This window comes from the organism of the source record quoted next, unplaced genomic scaffold (genome assembly GCF_019419815.1).
Source record: "Pyrus x bretschneideri cultivar Hongxiangsu unplaced genomic scaffold, Pyrus_bretschneideri_v1 Contig11, whole genome shotgun sequence".
NCBI lineage: Eukaryota > Viridiplantae > Streptophyta > Magnoliopsida > Rosales > Rosaceae > Pyrus > Pyrus x bretschneideri.
In genome coordinates, this window is record NW_025999402.1 from 4,553,601 (window position 1) to 4,575,521 (window position 21,921).

General features: G+C 36.4%; 1 protein-coding gene across 3 annotated transcripts; it reads left to right on the forward strand.

Moving 5' to 3' along the window:
* Window positions 1-359: 359 nt before the first annotated feature.
* Window positions 360-1,899, forward strand: LOC103962171 (transcription factor SCREAM2-like). Of its 3 annotated transcripts, none has more exons than XM_009374849.2 (4): window positions 360-505; window positions 642-767; window positions 877-1,047; window positions 1,659-1,899. In XM_009374849.2, exons 1-4 carry the CDS (start codon window positions 428-430, stop codon window positions 1,743-1,745), a joined length of 462 nt encoding a protein of 153 aa, XP_009373124.1. In that variant the 5' UTR covers window positions 360-427; the 3' UTR covers window positions 1,746-1,899. The 3 variants fall into 3 exon arrangements, with proteins under 3 accessions (XP_009373124.1, XP_009373125.1, XP_018506634.1); XM_009374850.2 differs by having other exon boundaries at window positions 880-1,047; XM_018651118.2 differs by having other exon boundaries at window positions 382-500.
* Window positions 1,900-21,921: the final 20,022 nt, after the last annotated feature.

The window sequence follows — 21,921 nt, forward strand, 5'->3', positions numbered from 1 at the left end:
AACATGACCTATCCTTGATTATTTATTCTCTTCCTACTCCAATGTCTATCACATGATTTTGTCTACAATATACCTCCCGTCGCACATTGCGCATTCCACATAACGCATGCATGATTTGTAACTATTTGACACTTTTCCCTAAAATAACTGTACATGCGCTGCCAAGCAAAAACACCCGGTTTTTGCTTGTCAAACAAAAATAGATTCCCCTATTAACACAGTTTAATACTTTAATATAATGAGTTTAATTTAAATCTCAACTTTATGTAAAAAATAATTGAATTGTTAATTAGAAAGGTCAATTACGTCAATATACTGGAGAAAAACATAGGGAATATTGAGGCCGCACTATGTGCAACATCCCTGTCCTCTTTAAAAGCTCTCAAATCCATCATAAGATCAAGAAAGACTGAAGGGGTGAAGAAGCATGAGTTCTAAGGAACGAAAGAAAGCAGCTCTGTATGAGAAATTGCTGCAACTTCGTGCTGCCACTAATTCCAGTGCTGTAATTAACTTAAAATAAGCAATGGCTTACTTTAGCCAGAATTAGTTACTATATATGTACATCCAAATTTTATTAGCGATTCCAATATCTTTCATCCAAATTTCATAATTTGTTGCTGCTTTGTGTGATTTGGCAGATGAACAAAACTTCAATTATTGTTGATGCATCCAAGTATATCGAGGAGTTGAAGCGCAAAGTGGACGCAATGAGCCAAGGCGTTGGAACTTCCCAGAATTCAATTACCCAAAATTCATTACCCGCGGTGCATATTGCTTAAATAAACTGCTGAAGATTGTTTTATTTTCTTTGGGACACCTTAGCATATAATAGTTCTTCATTTGATTAACTGTCCTTGTTGTTATAATTTCCAGCAGGTTACAGTTGAAACCCTAGAAAAGGGTTTCCAAATTCATGTGTTGTCGGAAAAGAATTGCCCGGGTTTGCTGGTCTCCATTCTCGAAGCCTTTGAGGAGCTCGGCCTCGATGTGCTGGATGCTAGGGTTTCTTGTTCAGACACTTTCCAACTAGAAGCTGTTGGAGAAGTAAGAAATTATATTATCATATTTAATTTCTCAAAAATTCTACACTTTATTAATGTATGAGATGCATCAGTGTAGCGGACGACAAAATTTGCATGGCGGAATTTCAACTGTCATAATCTATCTATCGAAGCAGTGGTGCATCCTACACCGATGTACTGTAAAAAAAACCCTTAATTTCGTTCACTCTGGCCCCTTTGTACTGAACCCATCAGGAATATATTTTTTTCTGAATGTGTATATTATGGCAGCATACATATATGTATATATGGGTCATGTACTCTATAATTTGTACGTATATTAATGTTGTACAAATTAACATCACGAGTAAATTGTACAAACATGGTCTTAACCACACCTTTTGTACTCCTTATTGCGACTACACTAGCTCTGACACAATTATTGTGGCATGACATGGCTTTATAATTTAGTATCTTAATATCTTCGATCAAATTTTGTATTTACGTGGTTTAAAATTCAATCATTGAGTTAGAACTCACTTTTTTAACTTTGTCGAAACGAAGGCACTCGAGGTATATATGTTGCTTGAGATCATCTTAGAATTTATACAAGTTCTTTTTGCTTATACATTGCATTTCCATTGAGCTGAACAGGCGGCGGATAGCATAGATGCTCAGGCGGTGAAAGAAGCAGTCTTGCAAGCTATTCAAACTTGGAGCACAAGCAGTGAGCAAGATTAATGACCTATATATCATACGTATTGTACCTTTTGCTGTCCTTTCTACCCCTTTGTTTCTCTGTCCTATCCCCTAGCTATATTCCCCTCTTCCACTGGGGCCAATGAACTGTTCATTTAATCATATAGTTACAAATAATAGCTTAATTATATTATTAGATGATTGCGGATAATCAATGCACTCAAGTAGGCCTTTGTAAAAATAAAATATCATGTGCGAAACTTACATCATTAACCATGTACTACAAAAAAACCAACTAGTACATCTTAGTTTTGACTTACATGATAGCAATAACATTTTACATATGTGTTTAGTTTGATACCTAGGTAATGGCTAACCCGTGTGGCCCAGTCCAATCTACCCTACCCGTAGAGTATAATATCCCTCACCCTTGGAGTAAAATATTGTTTGTATTAGAAAAAATATCATGCACTACAAAAAGAAAAAAAATCAAAAAGGTTCAAATTCAAGCTGAAGCATACAGATTCCGGATAGAATTTTTCTAGGTACATGTATGATAGTAGAAAGATCCAACAATAAGGATGATTCTAACTGCCAAAATTTTCCCACGTGTATGGCAAGTGGGTAATGGATCACTTGTTGGTAGCTCATGTTGCATCCAATGAGTGGAAAGAATAATTTAATTAAAGATAGACAATTTGGTACATTACACATATAATATACACACACATATATATTCAAAGATCAACCGTCTATGTTTAAGGTCATTCCTCGAATATTATCACTATAAAAATTGCTAAAATTCGTATTTATATGACTGTTAGATTAAATGGTAACCATTTTTAATTAGTGTTTCTTTAAAGAACTATATTCATTTATTTTCTTCGCTATAATTAGTGTTAGATTTTGGATTTGTATAATTTTTTTCAAAGAGAGTCTACAAATGATAAATTAAATATAAAGATTCGGATCATAAAAAAAAGTTACGGAATGAACACCAAAAGGTATTCCTCAATGGAAGGGGACTATATATATGTGTGTGTATTTATATTCAATTACAACCGGATGTTTTATTTTCATATCTTTCATAAGGCATGTTTGTCCTTCTCATTCGGCTTAGGGTTTGATGTTGCGGCTTAATGTACGAGACAAGTGATATTAATCACTGAACACTAAATAGTGAATTAGTGATATGAACCATATGATAAATTTGTATGGATCGATGCAGCAATGTCATGCAGGAGAGAATAATATATATGTTTAGAAACTTGGAAGATGTATATACTATAATCAATTAACAATATGGGAAAAATAATAAAATGTTAGGGGGGTAATGATTGGAAATTTGGATTGTGCGGGAACATCTCGAAGGGAATATGAGAGTTATTAGATTCTGTAAATTTGTTTACTAATTTACCTTGGATGTAGTCTATATATATGATCGTATAACTCTACATGAATTGCATAATTCAAAGTACTGTGGAAGGTGCAAATTTGAGTTAGATAAGTTGACTAGAATAATGTATTTTATTTTTTACACCCAAGCTTGAATCCTCCTTCTCATAGGTCAGACATATTTAGTGTAATTATGTTATAGTTTATAAAAATAAAATTAAAAAGTATTGTAGAATGTGGAGGGAGCATCGAGTTTGCATGTATTGCAACAAGTATCTCTTAAAATAAACACTACAAAATAAGTGGCTTTCTCGGCAAAACTTACGCCGGCGAATTTAGAATTTGCCAGGAGAGGACATTCATCTCGGCGAAATTCTACATTTGACGTCCTAAATATACCGACAAACTTAAGTTACGGTGCCGAAACTACACCGATGAGATCCAACCTTAGCCAGCAAGTGATTCGCCGGCACAAATATATTTTATATTTTTCTTGTCAAATTGTCAACTCGGTGACATAATTTTAGATGGCAAATATTTATGCTTTCCTGGCGAATACTGTGTATTTACCGTCAAATATTAAATTCGTCGGGATAGAAATTAAAATTATACGCCCATACTAGTAGATCTATATTCTCTCTTGTTCCCGCTCTCTCTGCCTCTCGCTCACTCTCTATTGCTAATTTCCCTCTCCAGGTTTTAGATATTGAAATTGATCAATTACTCACTTGGCTCTCTCTCTCATCTCTCTCAGTCTATTGAGAACAACCAAATCCTTACTAGGCGCTTTTGTTAAAAAAAAAAAAAAAAAAAAATTGGTCTACCTTATGATTTTTATCAATTAACATTCCTTTCCAACATGCGAATCCCTCCTGGTATATGCATTCCTCTCATGGAGAGAATATACATACCTAACTCTTCGAAAATAAGGTAATTTCATTGTATAAATTTTATAGTCATAATCATTCAATTTTTTAATTTTCATTTGATAATCATTTTTAAAAAAGAAAAAAAAAATTTCAAATCGAGATCGTTCATGCGACCAAATGTGATAGAAGGCCATGTGGCATATCTTGATCAAAGACAAGTGTCTTAATCCTAAAGATTGAGTTGTAACAGAAAGTTGTTAATAATTGTTGAGCTATTGGTTATGTAGCTTCCTTTGTATTAGAACCAAAATCACATATGACAGATGCAATGTTCTTCTTCATAATTCCTCTTAGCAATATAGGGTTAAGGTCGATTTAGAACCTATCATGGTATCAAGTCTTGATCCCTAAATCCATTATGAGGAGATGAATGTTTCGTTAATGGCTCTGGTCTCTGTGGATGAGATTAAAAATGCTGCCATGAAAATGGGAGGACTTAAAGCTCCGGGCCTTGACGGATTTCAAGGGATCTTCTATCAGTCACAGTGGGATATAATTGCTACGGACGTTAATAACATGATTAAGGACTTGATGATTGGGTCTTTGTAGCCCTTGTGAATCAATGCTACTCACCTGGCTTTAATTCCAAAGGTTCAAAACCCGGAGTCAGTGTCTCAGTTTCGCCCCATAAGCCTTTGCAATTATTCCTACAAAATTCTCTCCAAGGTCTTGGCCAACCGGTTAAAGAGGTTACTGCCGGAGTTGATTTCTACAACCCAAAATGCGTTTGTGGAAGGAAGACAAATTCAAGATAACATTGGCATTGCGTCCGAGCTTTTTCATTTTCTGTAAAATAGAAAGACGAAGTGCAAGTTTGAGTTGGGAATCAAATTGGATATGCATAAGGCGTATGATCAGGTGGAGTGGGATTTTTTAATGGATGTAATGGAGAAGATGGGTTTTGATAGTCAATGGAGGAGTTTGATTATAGGCTGCATATCAACAGTGAATTTTGCTATTCTTCTGAACAGACAACCTGGTTCCAAATTTGCTCCTTCAAGAGGGCTTAGATAGTGTGATCCCTTCTCCCCTTATTTATTCCTGTTGATCAGTGAAGTGCTATCACTCCTTAATTAAGGTGGTGGCGCAAGCAATTCCGGTGTATCCCATGAATCTTTTCAAGTGTCCTACGACACTTTGCAATGATTTGGATGTAATGATTTCTAAGTTTTGGTGGGGACAAAAGGAAGGGGAGAACCATATTCATTGGGTCTCTAGGAAGCAATTCGGGTGCTCGAAAAAAGAATACGGGTTAGGTTTGAGGTGCTTTGCGGAGTTCAACGACGCTCTATTGGCAAAACAGTGTTGGAGGTTGTTAATGGAGCCAAATTCCTTGTGGGCGTTGGTCATTAAAGCTCGATATTTCCCCAACTGTTCTTTCTTTGATGCAAAGTGGGGTGGAAGAGCTTCTTGGGCATGGTCAAGCCTCCTTGTTGGTAGATAAATTCTTTGTGGAAGTGTACACTGGCAGATAATGAATGGTAATGAAGTTCGGGTTTGGGTGGATAGATGGTTGCCATCTATTCCCTTGGGACGTCCCTTTCCTTTGGGCACGGTGCCAATCTCATTAAACCTCAGGGTCAATTCTTTGTTATGCAATGAAAATGGGGGTTGGGATATTGATTTCCTCAAACCTTTTGTGGTGGAGGAGGAGCTTAATGCGATCTCTGAGACACATACGGGTGACTCGATGTTGAAGGACAGATTGGTGTGGCCTTTCGAGAAAAAGGGAATTTATTTGGTCAAGTTTGGATATCATTGGGCTATGGCCAGGACTCGGTAACAAAGAAATGGTAACCCTCATAGGTCTGCCATCATCCCAAAACATTTATGGAAGTGTGTGTGGAAGCTTAAGGTACATCCAAAAATAAGATGCTTTATGTGGAAGACCTTACAGAAGGTAGTGGCAACGAAGGCTAATTTGTTTAAGCACCGATATTCTCCTTCACCAATTTGCCCTCTCTGCAACTCGAAGGAAGAATCAATGGAACATTTCTTTCTTCAATGTCTGTGGGTGAAGGAGGTGTGGCACGAGGGAATTTTGACAAGAAGCTTACGCAGGGAAGATGTTACATCTTGGGCGAATTGGTTGGCTGTTATTTCTGATTCGGTAAATGGACAGACTTGTGCTAGGAGCAACTTGCTTTCGTATGTTGCTATCAATTGTTGGCACATATGGAAGGCAAGATGCAACTTCCTCTGCAATCAATAATCCATTTTTCCAAGGCAGGTTATTGCAGCTATTACCCATTCGGTGGCTGCCTTCAAGGAAACTAATCAGGCCCTGGTCATTAGCCTGCCGGTCTCTATCCCAGGTACCGTATCTGAGGTCTATTGGTCTCCACCTTGTATGGGATTCATTAAACTTAATGTGGATGCCAGTTGGTTAAGGAGCTGGGGTTCGGGTTTTGTGGGTGTGGTGGCTCAGGATGAAGTGGGCAGGTTTATGATAGCTGGCATATATAAGGTGACGGCTTCTATTGTGGCTGTGGTGGAAGCATTGACTATGCTGCATAGGTGTAAGCTAGGAAGAAATATGGGATGGAATTATGTCATCGTGGAATCGGACTCTCTGGAATCTATTTCTTGTCTTCAAGATTTGGCTACGATGGGCAGTTGAGAAGCGTTCCCAATTCTAGCGTGGAGCAAAGGATTGGGGGAGGCTTTTCATGACTACCACTAGTCTTAGGGTTCCAAGATCGGCCAATATGGCTGCGGATCTTTTGGCGTCGCGTCAAAGTAAGGAAGTAGGGGATAATATTTGGGTCAACATACCCCCATGCTCCCTTGTGCATGTTATGTATAATGATGGTCTTCCTTGTCCCTTTTAATCTTTTCTTGGTAGTATAAGGAGTGACACTTTAGCATTAGATGCAATGTCGTTTGTACCCCCTTGTACTACTTCCCTCTAGTTGTTGTTATTGGCTTATTTGCCTCGGGGTAGGCTTCTTTGTATCTTTGGCATCTTTGCCCAAATAATATATTATCTTGTTCACCAAAAAAAAAAAAAAAAGCCATGAAATCTCAAAACATCTCCCTGCGATTACCAACACTCTTAATATGCTTTTCCAGTGATTTGATGCCATGAAAGCTTGTCAAGATTCTTCTGATGCTCGATTTGAGAAACTACATTGCGATTTTGTGGACAAACTGTGACAAATTCATAGATTTGATGGAGTTTAATTGATTTCTAGAGATTACATGTAAATTTTTTAGTGAATTCCCTCAATTTCTCAAGGGGGAGACGTGAAATTTAAGAACCCTTAAAATTAGGGGTGGGCACGACCAAGCCGGGCCCAATTTTGGAAGGATCGGACGGGACTTGTTTTTAAAATGTAACAGGACGGGGGAGGTCGGATATAAGAATTCTGAACTTAGGAACCGAACCTAATCCGGCTCGTTTAAAACGGGTCGGTTTGGGATGGGTCCAGGGGTCCAATCGGGTTTAATTACTTTTTTTTTTTTTTTTTTTGTTAGAACAAATTATTGGAATCCAAATTCAAAACTCAAACACCAGATTACAGGGTGGCTGGCAAATCCAAAACTCATAGTCATACACTAGAAATGTCAACCAATATCTCATCCTTACAACATATAACAATAGGAACCAGGAGCTATTAATTTAATCACAATCAGTACCAGTTTTAGGGTTAAAAACTTTTGAGTTAAAAACCACAACGAAATTAATTTAATCACAAGCAATTTGAAAGTACAACCAAAACGAATTTTGAGTTAAAAACTTCAAATTTCACCATGTCTGCAAATTTACACAACACATAAAATATTTAAAAAAAAATAAATAAATAAATAAAAAAACCTTCAAGCCAACATGATCCTTTGCACGTTCAACATGTCTGCAAATTTACACAATACATAATACCCAATTCAAACATTAAGAAATGCCAATAGAATGCCCAATACAAACATTTAAGAAATGCCTAATAAGGCCATAGATTGCAAAAAACCCTAAATTCCTAAATTTAGAAAATTAATCAAAGAAAATCAGAAATTGCTGATAAACCTAAATCCCTAAACCTAAAAAATTAACCAGAGTTAACAATTAAGAGTCCATAAATTAATTGCCTTAAATTGGGGGGAGATGAGATGATGGTGGCCAATTTTGATTCACAGGATGATGGTGTTGTTCTCGACGACAATGATGGGTTGGTCATTGTTGGGAGAGACAATGATGATGGATGACTGCTACCGAGGACTCGACGCGAGCTCGAGTTGTGAATGAATGAGACAAGGAGAGACTGAATGACAATCCCCAAGGGAAAAAACAATCCAATGCTGTCGAGTTTTGGATTTGATTAATCATAAATCCAATCCATTATCCTATGCTAGAAACGGGGCGGGGCCGGGGGGTCGTTCCCTCTTATTTTTAGACTTGTCCCGCTGGTTCAGGACCGGTTTGCCCACTGCTGCTTAAAGGACACTTTGGAATCTCTCAAATTCTCTCGAATTCCCTAACTTTATATAATCATTTAAAATCAATTTCTAACTGAATACACATGGATGTTATAAACTCTTTTAAAGTCTAATTAAACGCACCTCGACTTTCAGAGGATCACTCAAAATTTTGATTGAATACCCATGGATTTATAAAAAGAATTAAAAATCCCAATTGAATAAACCTTAGGCAAGGGATAGGTGAGAGTTTAGACTTTAGTTTGTATTTTCCCAATATTTATCATATGAAATATTCAAGAATTTAAAACTCAACAAAAAATAAGAATGTGAATACAACTCTCATTTATTGGACCATATTTTGTAAACCATAAGATGAGATGATTGAATTATTAAGTAAGATTTTGTAAACCATAAGATGTGATGATTGAATTATTAAGTAGAATTTTGTAAACCACAAGATGTGATGATTGAATACTGGTGTTGCTTTAAATAAAACAGTGTTGTTTTTAAGCGACATAACATATGGGTGTCACTTCTAGCCGACACAAATTATTGTTTTTAAATATTTTAAAGCTTGCGTCAGTTCTGAGCAACATAGATTTTAGTTTTTTCAAATATTTTGAAACCTGGTGTCGGTTGTAGCCAACACTAATAATATAGCCCAGACTGTGCTCCTGCCTATCACGACGGAGGTCGTCGATCCCGAGTTTCAAAATTTGCGCGGGGCCTCCGAGTTGAGGCAGATGACTGTCATTGGGAGCAATGGGGGAGTCGTGGAAGAGACGGAAACAGCGTCGTCTCATATTGAAGGCGAGGCCAAGGAGGAAAGTGTGGCGGAGGGCGGTTCGGCAAGTAAGCAAAGGAGTGAGCCTAATGGGAACAGGATCCTGAAATTGTAGACTGTTGAGTCATTGGATTAGAAGCGGCTCATGGTTGAAGATCCAAATTGTAAGTCCTTTTGCTTTTCCCTCATGCAATTTCTGTGTACAAATTCTTCAAATTTTGATTTTATTTTGGCTTTTTCTCTCAGATGTATTTTCAGTGGACAAGTCGCCAGTGCAATACTTCATGGAAGAGATGTTGATTGGCAATTCATTGCGGGGCACAACCACCCTTGGCAATGAGAAGGAACGAGACCAACAAATATACTTGTTTTGAAATCTAAGATGTAGGAGGCGAGGGGAAGGTGACGCAGAGAAGCAAAATAGGACGCAAGCAACGTCAATTTACTGGAAACGGTGAAGAGAAGAAGGTGAGGATTGAGAGAGGGTGAAGAAGACGATGAAAAAGAAAAAGCTCTAGAAAGAGAAAAAAAAAACCAATTATTAGGTGGTGTTGCTTATGGGCGACATTATAGGGGTTATTTTATTTATCCCATTATCAGGTGGTGTCAATGAGGACCGATACCAGTCCGTTCCATTCCACAGTCATTGTTAGTACTTAATGTCGCTTGTATCCGACGCAATCTTCGATGTCACTTTTAAGCGATGCTGTTTTTCTTTTTTATTTTATATTACTTTGCTTCTTGGTGGAGGATTAAGGGGGCTAAGCGACGTCAATACCCTTTTTGTGATGGTAGCATTGGTGTCGGTTCCTCTATCCGACATTGCACGATTTAATTTTACCAAAAACCCGACAGTAATTGAAGTTTATTGTCGGTTTTTGCACCGCCAGTTATATCCCCTTTTGTAGTTTCGTTTTAGAATACCCCGTGGATTTCCGAGTAAAAGTAAGACTTTCACACTTCAAATCCGTCTGAACAGTTCTATATGCATACAACTAGGGATAATGGTGTTCTGTCATATAATCTAATATAAATCCAAATAATAGCCAAGAGATGTATCATGTAAGTAATTGCCAAATACTAGCCAAGAGATGTAAATCATGAAAGTAAACACTAGTCCAAATACAACTACATATAATGGTGTTCTTTTTAGGACTGAAGTTCTATATTGTGTGCGTGAGTGTCACCACTAGTTATTTTGGTTCAAATTTTGCCGACTTTTTACAAAGTATGATTGCTAATTTGCTACATCTTTTTTTAACAAACGATATTATTTACATTAAGGGGATGAGGAGTAGGCTAAGACTCACAATGAGCATATGGCAATAATGTGGTTTAAATTCGCATTTGACGATAATTGAACCTAAGATCTCTCACTTACAAGTGAAGAGAAATACTATCAGAGTGTAGTACTAAGTGGTCTAATTTGCTACATTTTAAATAAAATTTAATTGTCAAACCATTGCCATTAGGCCGCCCTAATCAGCTTTGGATTGGACTACAACGCATTATGATTAATATCCTAAGAAGACATTTTTTTAAGGTAGTAAACAAATTCAGAATGAAGAACATATCATTGATCAGGAATACAATTCCATGATTACAAACGCAATAGAAGACAATACAAAATTTACCCAACCTAATCACATCTAACCAAATAGAAAGATATTACTTAAGAGGACAAAAATTGTATAACGAAAGAATGCAATAGAAAAGACTACAAAATCTACCACACCTAACCATATATAACAAGGACAAACCCATGCATCACTAAAAATAACACATTATGATCAACATCCTAAGAGTTGAAAGTTGAAATGCAAGTCAATTAGCAAAAGTAGTAAGAGTACGACAATATTCTATAATATGCAGGCTTTACATTATAAATTAGGAAGCAGCCCCAGCCTCTCTCCGGCCGATCATTCCGCGGCATCTTGCATTCACGCCTCCGGTTTTAGATATCAAACGTGTTGCGGTTGTATATTTTTCTACTTTCAAGACTTCTTTCGTGATCTTAATTGCCAAAACTATATTATATTAACATTTATTTATGGATTAGTCAAACTTAACGCGTAAACAAAATCAAGTGCTTAACTGGTGGGGCATATATAATTAGCATGCATATATGGCATTCAAAACTTCTAAATATAAAGCAATTAGCGTGTGGGGTTGTCCATGTGGTAATTAAGGAAATTTCAAAACAATGCATAGACACAATCTCGTGTTTATTCTTTCCTCACTTAACCTTTAATAGTATTATTGCGTGCCTTTCCATTACTGGGGTTTTTAAGAAATAGTGTAGGTCACGTTTAACCTTCCTTCTAGAAAATCTCTTACCCTGGTAACAAACAAAAAAGTTGTAATTTGCAAAGTATTTATTTATTTAGATGTTAAAAAACTCTCACACATCATTTGACTATCTTTCCATGTTAAAAAACTTACCATGCATAGTAAGATGACAAGGTCAACTAATGGCTAGGGTTCTCATTTGTCATTTTGTTTCATGCCCATTTTATTCTTTATAATTTTTTTTTAAATTATTCTCCTAATTTAATGTTAGGTTTATTAGTTCAAATATTCTTTGAAACTGTCATTAAATCTCAATTTATCTCTTGAAACTAGTTTTGTCTCTTTTTGCCCCCTGAAACTAACAGTTTTAACTCTTTTGGTCTTATTTCATCCCATTTGTTACTGTTAAATTCATGGGTATTTCAAACATTTTATTTTATAGACATCTATTTACCTCTACTCTATGCATTAGACCAATCTCAATTTCATTTTTGACAAATCTAATTCAAACCCATGAGTTTTGAGCATTTAAAAAAAATATTCAATCAATAGAAAAATTCGAGCAGCAAATTATTATAGCAAGCAAAATAAAGATTACATTTTTGTTCTTAGAGTCATTTCACTTGGTAGACATCCATGTATTGGTTTGAAACGTTGCACTTAAACAAATACTCATTACAACATAAAGAAAACATGATTAGCACCCTATTTCAAGATATCTTTCTAATCGAAATTGGCCTAATCACCCCTCAAAAAATGAACTCAGATCAGTTGCACTATATATAATCTTAAAAAAAAAACCCATTAAGCTATCATGTCCAAAATACTTCCCAAAAAAAAAAAAAAAAAAAATCATTTAAAACAAATGTGCACAATTTCAACCAAAAGTTTTACATTGCTACTCGGAATTTTTCTATTGGTTGAATAATTTATTTTTAAGAAGCCCTAACTCATGGAGTTTGAATTAGAGTTGTCAAAAATGGAATTGAGGTTGATTTAGTGTGTGAGCTAGAGTAAATAAATGTGTAAAAAGTAAAAAGTTTAAAATACCCTTAAATTTAACAGTTCTTTAACGGAATTAGCAAAAGAGTTGAAAATGTCAATTTTAGGGAGCAAATTGAGACAAAACCAATTTCAGGGGCACATTAAGATTAAATGGCAGTTTTAGGAGGCATTTCAATTAATAAGCCTTTAATGTTATTTATGTGGAACAAATTGGTTTTTAGCTTAAAAATTATTATGTTTGAGTCTTATGTAATGCTAGCGGATGAGTTTGATACGAATGTGTGGGTAATGTGGTTGGATTTGATACCGAATGTGTAGGTAATTATGTAGATGAGTTTGATACCAAATCTATAGATATTTATTCACGTGAGTTACAAGTCCTTGACTATGTTTGTTTTCTTGATCCGGTGGCGATTGGATTGGCAAAGCAAAATTATAGAGGTGCATGCATTTATGGGAATTATTATGATGCAATGTGTGAGGTTTTACAGCGTAATGTGGAAATGATTTCCTTACATATTGATAAGGATTCAATTGACCAATCTTGAGTGTCCATGTGTTGATGCTTTTTTGGGTTTTGTTTTTGTTTTGTTAAGAGACATGTTATTCTTCCTAACAATAGATTTTATGACTAACAAGTTGTTTCTTAGGGATTCTAATTTTTTATGGTGGCAATTGCAAGCTTTCAAAATTCAAAATGTATAATTTGATCAAATAATGCATTTAATCAAGATTTTTATACTTGTTTTTTATTTATTTAAAAGAGCAAATTCGTCACTAAAAAAATTCAATCCTGACATAATAATTTGATATATGTTGTAGAACAGTGGATGTCCACTCAAAGAATTAAATAATGGGCCCTTCCACTGTTTGCCGAAGCTTGCCTCATAGGACTCCTATTTTCTATATAAATACAAACTCCACATAACATCAAAAAAAGAAAAAAAAAAGTTCACGGAAGAGGAAGAGAGAAAAGAGAGGAAGAGGAGAGGAGATAACAGAGAGAGTTATTTTGTACTCCTATTAAATTATAATGAAAGCACCATTGCTGCTCCGAGAACGTACTTCAGTCACACTGACTGTAGAGGAACCTCGTAAATTTTGTGTTTTGTTTTATTTATTCTACTGCACACACCGTCGATTTTACAACACGTTATTAGCACAAGAAGCTCTCACGTCAGTGGAAAGCACAACGCCATAAATCCGGTGAAGCACTATCTACCTCTCACTTCCGTCAGCTAAAATCTCACAGAATAAAAGGTATGTCCATTTTCTGTCTTTCCAACCGCACCAGAAGTGCCCCACCAAATTCCAGTAAGAATTGAAATTTACAACGACCTGCAGTTGTCACGAGATGAGAAAACTCATACTTGACAACTGGTTTCCAGAGATCCAGAAGAATCTCATCAAACTTAGAAACCCAGATCGCGTTGTTTTCAACAGATCTCGAGGACTCCCATGAATCCTCAGTTGTTTGAGATGGTGATGGTAGGACTGACTCCACAAGGCCTCCCTCTCTTGTCATCTATGTCTTTGTATGGAGGTTCTTGCTTCGCGATGCCATGTTCTCTAGGTCATGTAAGAACAATGCAATCTTTGGTAGCTTTTTGATTAAATTGAATTTGGGCGACCTCCACAACAACCCAGCTAGCCCTCGGATCAAGACTAGCAAAGACAAAGAAGGAAGGAAAATAATTAAAAAAAAAAAAAAAAAAGGGATTATGGAATAGTGAGGCATCATGTGGAATTTTTTTTTGGAAATGAGTGGTTTTGGTTGCACCCTAAGAAACAACAATAATAAAAATATAAGGGGATTTGAATGGTGCACGGCACCATTTGGTAAAAATAATAAAAAAAATTGGAAAAGGGTGCCGACAAAAGAAGAAAAATAAAAACAAATATAAAGGCTTCTGATGGTGCACGGCACCATGTGGAAAGAAAAAAAAATATATATATATATATATATATATTTCATGTTATTGTCATTTATGTGAATGGTGTTGGTTTAAAACCCTTACACAAGTTCTATTTACTTTAAAGCAATTTATTTATCATGGACAGTTTTACTGCCTACTGCTTTAAGTTTTGATTTATGTGAATGGTACTGAATTAAAGCCCTTGTCACAAGCTTTATTTACTTAATGCAATTTATTTACTATAGATGGAATTATCGCGTATTGCTTTAATTTATTTATTGTACTTATCTTTTGTTACGATGAGTATATACAGGACCTGAAGTTTCTTGATCATATCAGAACCTGCAGTTTCTTGATCCTCATCATATAAAAATGATTGGACCTGAAGTTCCATCATGCAAAAGGATCGAGCATGAAGTCCTTTGATCCTCAAGATCAGGACATGAAGTTCCTTGATGAGTACTGTAAGTTTGAAGTGTCGCAGTACCTCAACTTAACTGTAATAAAGGCCAGAAGAGTCTCAATCCACACCAGAAGTTCCTTATATCCATACTCAAAATGGTTTAGCAGAAGTATTTATTAAGCGGATAAAATTGATTACCCTTGCTCTGCTCATGAAAATGAAATTGCCAAGTTTCTACATGGGGACATGTCCTTTTACATGATACAATATTAGTTCGGTTGAGACTTGTTGCCAACCATCAATACTTTTTAGTACAACTCATATTTGGGCACAAGCTAAACATTACGCATTTACGAGTTTTTGGTTGTGTTATCTATGTGCCTATTGCACTATCACAATATACTAAAATGAGGCATCATCACAAACTAGGAATTTATGTTGGATTTGATTCATCATCTATCATTCAATATTTTGAACCCTTGACTGGGGATATGTTTACCGCATGGTTTGCAGACTATCATTTTGATAAGACAATTTTCTTGCCGTTAGGGGGAGAAAATAACATCGTTCCAGAAGAATGATGAGAAAATATCATTCCAGAAGAATGATGGGAAAAGACCATTCTAGAAGAATGAAGAGAATTTGTCTTATTTTGATTCACAAAGCAATCAATATGAAAATGAAGTAAGAATAATTGAATGATGTGTCAATCAAATGCCAGATACATTTAATGGTGCAATGAAAATGATGAAATCACATATATTTGCTTCAAATGTGCCTACAAGAATTGATGTCCCAGTTAGACAATATAATGAGGTAGTAAATGATTTATCTGTTGCATGCCTGAAGCGTGGCAGACCCTTGGACTCAAAAGGTTCAGTCATTCGAAAGAAGAAGAATATGACACTACTGAACTATTGCATTCCCGAAGCATAACTGTTGCATGCCAAAAGCATGACAGTCGTGCATGGATACACGTCCCAGAAAGGACAATCCACGGACATGGGAATGTTGATGTCTCATGCATGAAGCATGGTAGAAATATAAGTTCCAATAACTCAACTCTTGGAAGTGGAGATTACAATCCAAGCTCTATAACACTCAAGAAGAGGTTATGATCCGCATTCTCTAAAATTATGACTATCCTAGAAGAGATAGTGTAATGCTCTTGAAGAGGTAATTGATATCCAAAAGAAATGAAAAGTTTTTATGTATGTGCATGCACTTGAGGATATGGGATCACAAATTGATGATAACCAATGGTAATTTTGGTTTTTATAAGTAGCTACTAAATTCATCAATGAGCTGTGTTGATATTGAGTCCCGTTCTTTTCCGTCGACGAAAGGAAAGATTATTGACCAAAAAATGGAAAAAGGCAATTCCATTACAATTTTGTAAGAACGTGAAAAAATGAACCTACATATATGTGTATATAATACAAATAGCCAAAAGATGCTGAACCAAGGAGGTTACATATAGGCATTTGTAATACAGGGAAATACAATCGCATGATATGACACAAGGTTACTTAGTGAAACCTAAAATTATACTCTTGTAAACAAGTTCATATAAATGAAGTATTATATACGAAGGGTTGAGTCGCCTACATCATATCTCAACAAGTAAATCCCTCAAGTATACATGAAAGCAAGTTGCTCTGTATAAATTTCAAAGGAAAATATGTCATAAAGTCTAGAAAATCCTTGAAGGATTCAAATTGCATGAAGAAAGCCCCGGAAGGGTAAAACATAAAATATGTACTTAATACCAATGGAGGGTATAAATTGCCTTAGTGAGTACTATCACTATGATATTGTTGCAACATACTAAAATCTCTTGCAAGAGTTGATGACATTAGATTAGGACTCCTGAAGAGTATAGAAAGATTATAAAGTGTTGAAAGAAATATTGTCTCGAATTGCAAATCGAACAATATGCTAACACGAATATTATCCATGATATTTATGATATTAAAGAATCATATGGATTGAAGATTATGAGTTGAATACTCAAATGATGTAGACACTAAGAAGGATCATTTAACTTCATGAGGGTAAAGATAAATTAATATTTGGTCCAGAAGTACCACATCTTAGTGAAGTATATGCTTTATTGTATTTGGCACAATACATTGAATGAAATAAAGCTTATCTATTAATATCTTCGAGAAATTATAGGTCTGTGTATACACATGAGTTAAAACAAACAAACAAGATGGAGCCTTCATAAAGGTTGCTCATGTGAAGCCTCAGTACTCGGCAGTACCCTAGAAGAAGCAGACATTGGAGATTGATTGTACGACGCCCCAGTACTTGGCAAAAAACCAGGAGGGGAAGGCAGAATTTGCCTTCGGAATCTAGCAACGAACCTCTGGTGATCACTTTGAATCCAACTTTTGGATTCTTCCAGCTGGTTGAGTTTTGTTTTCATGCTCGTTAAGTAATTATTTGCAAGCATGTGTAACACTCTATTCTTGTGCTTGAGCCCTATGATCTCTTATTTAAGACTTGCCACCTCAGCCATCAATGATTCAACTTGGCGAGTTTAAGTAAGTAGGAGTTGACCCATATTGGAAACAAAGCCAGCACACTGAACGCTGAGAGCTAAGAAGTCTTGAACGATCGACTCATCAGACCATGTTGAAAGGATTCTGTTATCCTTTGGAGTGAGAAGATTCCTAGCTACCATTGTAGCTGTTATGTTATTCCTCATCACAGAGTCTCTAACTGTAAGATGGTCATTAGAAGATGAGAAGGACGGGCGTCATATATTATTCTAACGCGACTCGTCGGTATCCCTTCTGAGACTCAAATCTAAACAAAGGTTAGATAGGTAAGCCATTTTCAGAAATGATGAAGGAAAATGAGATCAGATAAAATCTCAAAAGTGCAAGAAGGGGAAAATTCTACATGCAGCAGTTTTCCGAGCATGCATTTTGAGCACAATTGATGCCTCTATAAAAAGAAGAGGCAACAGAGCCACTTGTTCGGAGATCGAAAAGGCACCGCTCTCTGAATTTCAAAAGTCGGATTTCCTGGATCAAAGCTCATCAACATTTCTCAGACGCAATCTCAGCTTTTCAGATATCACGTACAACTTTGTCAAAGATTTTTGACAAAGTTGAAAACGCATAAATTTTACTGTTCTAATTACACCACAGTTGCTGACAAGAGTAAAAGCACAACACCACTACTTGCTATTGGGAAATCTCTATATACGTCGACCTTCATTCTTCATAACAAGGCAGACCTTCAAGAATACCTAACTTTTCCTCATCTCCGAGAATGTATCTTCAACAAAACATTTCGAAATACTCAGTTTTCATCCTCTCTGAGAATACCTATTCAAACAAGTCACACCATATCAAGAGTATCTCATATCATCAGGGACGAGAGCAAGAGTATCTCATATCATGCAATCTCCCTGTCTTTTCCTTTGTCCTTGTTCTCACCTGCAGGATAAGGAGAAATAGAGCAATCAGTCGCCACATGGAATCAAGCTCCTAATCTGGAACTGATTGCCTGAAACATTTGCCTAGTTGCTTACCTTGCATTGCTCTCGAGTACTCATTTTCAATTGTTGATATAATGTTGATTATTTACACTGAAGCTGCCAAGCATGATGAGTTATTGAGAAATGATGTTCTGAAGGACCATTTAAATACAAGGGTTGTATTCTACTCCTGCATCAGGGGACAAATATTGCAAGAGAAGATGTCACACCTGCATATGGGAAAACTAGGAAAATACCACTTCTGCAAGGGGAACAGGTAAGGCAAGTGAAAATGATACATTGAAGCATGTGGAGACAAGCACAACAAAACACGTGCCGATTCATCCCTGACGGAGCTGAAGATCACTTGTTACATGGAGCTGCTCGTGGTCCCATTTCATTCAAGAACAAGTCCCAAGGCCCTTAAAGAAATCACAAGTCCGATTCAAGATCAAGTGTCCACCACCCTTGAATTGAATTTAGCTCTAGATAAATGAAGTAAATTTAGACATTTGGAGGAAGTCTAGCAGAAGGCCCTCCAGCCCAGTTCAAGAACATGCATGTGGAAAGTCAACAAGCACAACATATATGGTACTACTCATCAAGGGGAGCATCCAAAAACATATCAAGATTTTAACGAGTCAATCGAAGACTTGTGGCCATCCAAGGGGGAGTGTTGTAGAACAGTGGATGTGCACTCAAAGAATTAAATAATGGGCCCTTCCACTGTTTACCGAAGCTTGCCTCATACGACTCCTATTTTCTATATAAATACAAACTCCACACAACGTCAAAAAAAAAAAAAAGTTCACGGAAGAGGAAGAGAGAAAAGAGAGGAAGAGGAGATGAGATAATAGAGAGAGTTATTTTGTACTCCTATTATTCTAAATTATAATGAAAGCACCATTGTTGCTCCGAGGACGTACTCTAGTCACACTGACTGTAGAGGAACCTCGTAAATTTTGTGTCTTGTTTTATTTATTCCACTGCACACACCGTCGATTTTACAACAATATAAGATTAATTACCAAAACATTTTATTTGAGTTTTCTTTAATGGCCAAAATGTTTTCCTTTGTTCTTCTGGGAAAATACTCAAAAAGACATTGAAATTCAATCTCTTGATACGTTTTGTGTCTTACAAGATTAGCATGCATGCACCAAAAAAGTGGTCAAGGTAAAATGTACATTATAATATCAAATTAAGCTAGTTCATATATTCTGTTGTGACTTATTTTATCTGACAGGAAGAGAAATGCCTGGCGGCATAGGGAGAATAAAGAGAGATGTATTTGTTGGGTTGTGTAGAGGATGTTGTTATTCCTCTTACGTAGTGCCTTTATTTATAGTAATAAGGGATGGAAGAAGCCTTCTCCTCCAAGGAATACAAGTCCTAATAAGAAAGAATAACTAGAATCAAATCTAATCTTGGATTTACACAATCACACTTAAATACAAAGTTTATAACACTTCCCCTTGAGTTGTAAATATTCAAGTAGATTCAGCATCATGTAGAGTTGAGGAAGTCGACTCGTCAGCACTGATTCTGGGAACACGCTAATCTCAAAGTAAAGTAAGAACTTGCATATGGAACTAAGTCTCACAAAAAACTCAATGGCTATGGTAAAACCCAAGTAGGAACAAAACCCATAGTCTAAGGAAAAATGCGTGAGAAAAAGCAAAGTCAAATGAAATGTCTACGGGTCGTCATCAGGGATATGATTAACCCAAGGTGGGTGCCTCGTCAAAACATTGTTAGGTAGCAAAAACCCAGTGAGAAAAATGCTCATATTCGTAGGGAAAAAGAGTACATTAAGATCAAGCAAGTATACTTCAGGATACTTCTCCTAAGTTTGACATAATTCCAAAGAAAACTAGCAAGTATACTTCAGGATACTCCCCCTGAGTTTGACATAATTCCAAAAAAACTAACAATGTTACAACAGAAAGTTTACGCATACCTATTCCTTGAACAAGCTTCTGAAACATTGCCTTCAGTAGTGATTTGGTGAAGAAGTCGGCCTGATTGTATTGTGAACGGATTTGCATGACTTCAACCTTCTGATGCTTTTACTGTTGATGTAAGGAGAAGAACTTCGGCGTAATGTGCTTGTTGTTGTCTCCTTTGATGTAACCCTTCTTGAGTTGTTTAATGCATGTTGCGTTGTCTTTATAGATCATCGTCGGGATGTCAACGACGGGATAAAGATTGCAGGAACATCGAATATGGCCCACAACTGCTCTCAGCCAAAAGCATTCCCGAGTTGCTTTGTGCAAGACGAGAATTTCAACATGGTTAGACAAAGTGATAACTAAGGTCTGTTTAGTCGACCTCCAAGAGATTGCAGTGCCTCCAACGGTAAAGACATAATCCGTTTGAGAATGTGTCTTATGCAGGTCAGATAAGTAACATACGTTGGCCTAATCAACAAGACGGAGAATCAACTCGAGATAAGGGGGTGCGGCATCACTTGAGGATATGTAGGGATAAAACAAGCCAGATCCATAGTACCCTTAAGTTAATGAAAGATGTCTTTAACATTAGTCCAGTGTATGCATGTTGGTGCATTACTGTATTTTGCCAAAAGATTAATAATAAAGGAGATGTCGGGTCTAGTGCATTAAGTTAAGTACAATAAAGCGCCTATCACACTTAGATAAGGAACTTCAGGCTCCAAAATCTCTTCATCATCCTCATTCAGATGGAAGGGATCTTATTTTGCATTTAGCGATCAAACAACCATATAAGTACTTAAAGGCTTCGCTTTATCCTCGTTAAAGTAGTGCAACACCTTCTGGGTATAGTTCGATTGATGTACTAAGATTCCATCCGAACGGTGTTCTATCTCGAGACCGAGATAGTATCGAGTCTTTCTTAGATCTTTCATCTCAAATTTAGATGTGCGGTAGTTCTCTCAAGCTCTTCAGGAGTTTTGATGAGGTTCATATCATCCACATAAACGGCAATAATCGTAAAACTGGAATGTGACTTCTTAATAAACACGCAAAATGCATAGTTCGTTGTTCACATATTCCTGACTAGTCAAATACTCACTCAGATGGTTATACCATGTTCTTTCGAATTGCTTTAAACCATAGAGTGAATCCCTTAGTTGAATTAAGAGAGGAAATTTTTTATCTAGTTAATGTAAGTCATTCGGGAACTTTCATATAAATTTCTGTATCAAGATCCCCGTAGAGATATGCAGTTACTATGTCTATCAGCTGCATACTCAGTTTTTCAAAACCTACCAAATTGATAAGGTAGCAAAAAGTAATCACATCAATAACGGGTGAATAAGTTTGGTTATAGTCAATGTTGGAGCGTTGTGAAAGGCATTGCGCAACAAGACGAGTTTTGTAATGCATAATTTTGTTCTTCTCATTACGCTTTTGAACGAAAACTCACTTGTAGCCAACATGCTTCACATGTGGATGAGTATGAGCTACAAGTCCAAGCACCGTATGTTGCGCAAGCGAATCAAATTCAATTTGAATTGCTTGTTTCTAATTTGACCAATTAGTTCTATCTCGACATTCATTAACGGAACGGGGTTCAATGTTATTGCTCAACATGATCTCAGTAGCTACT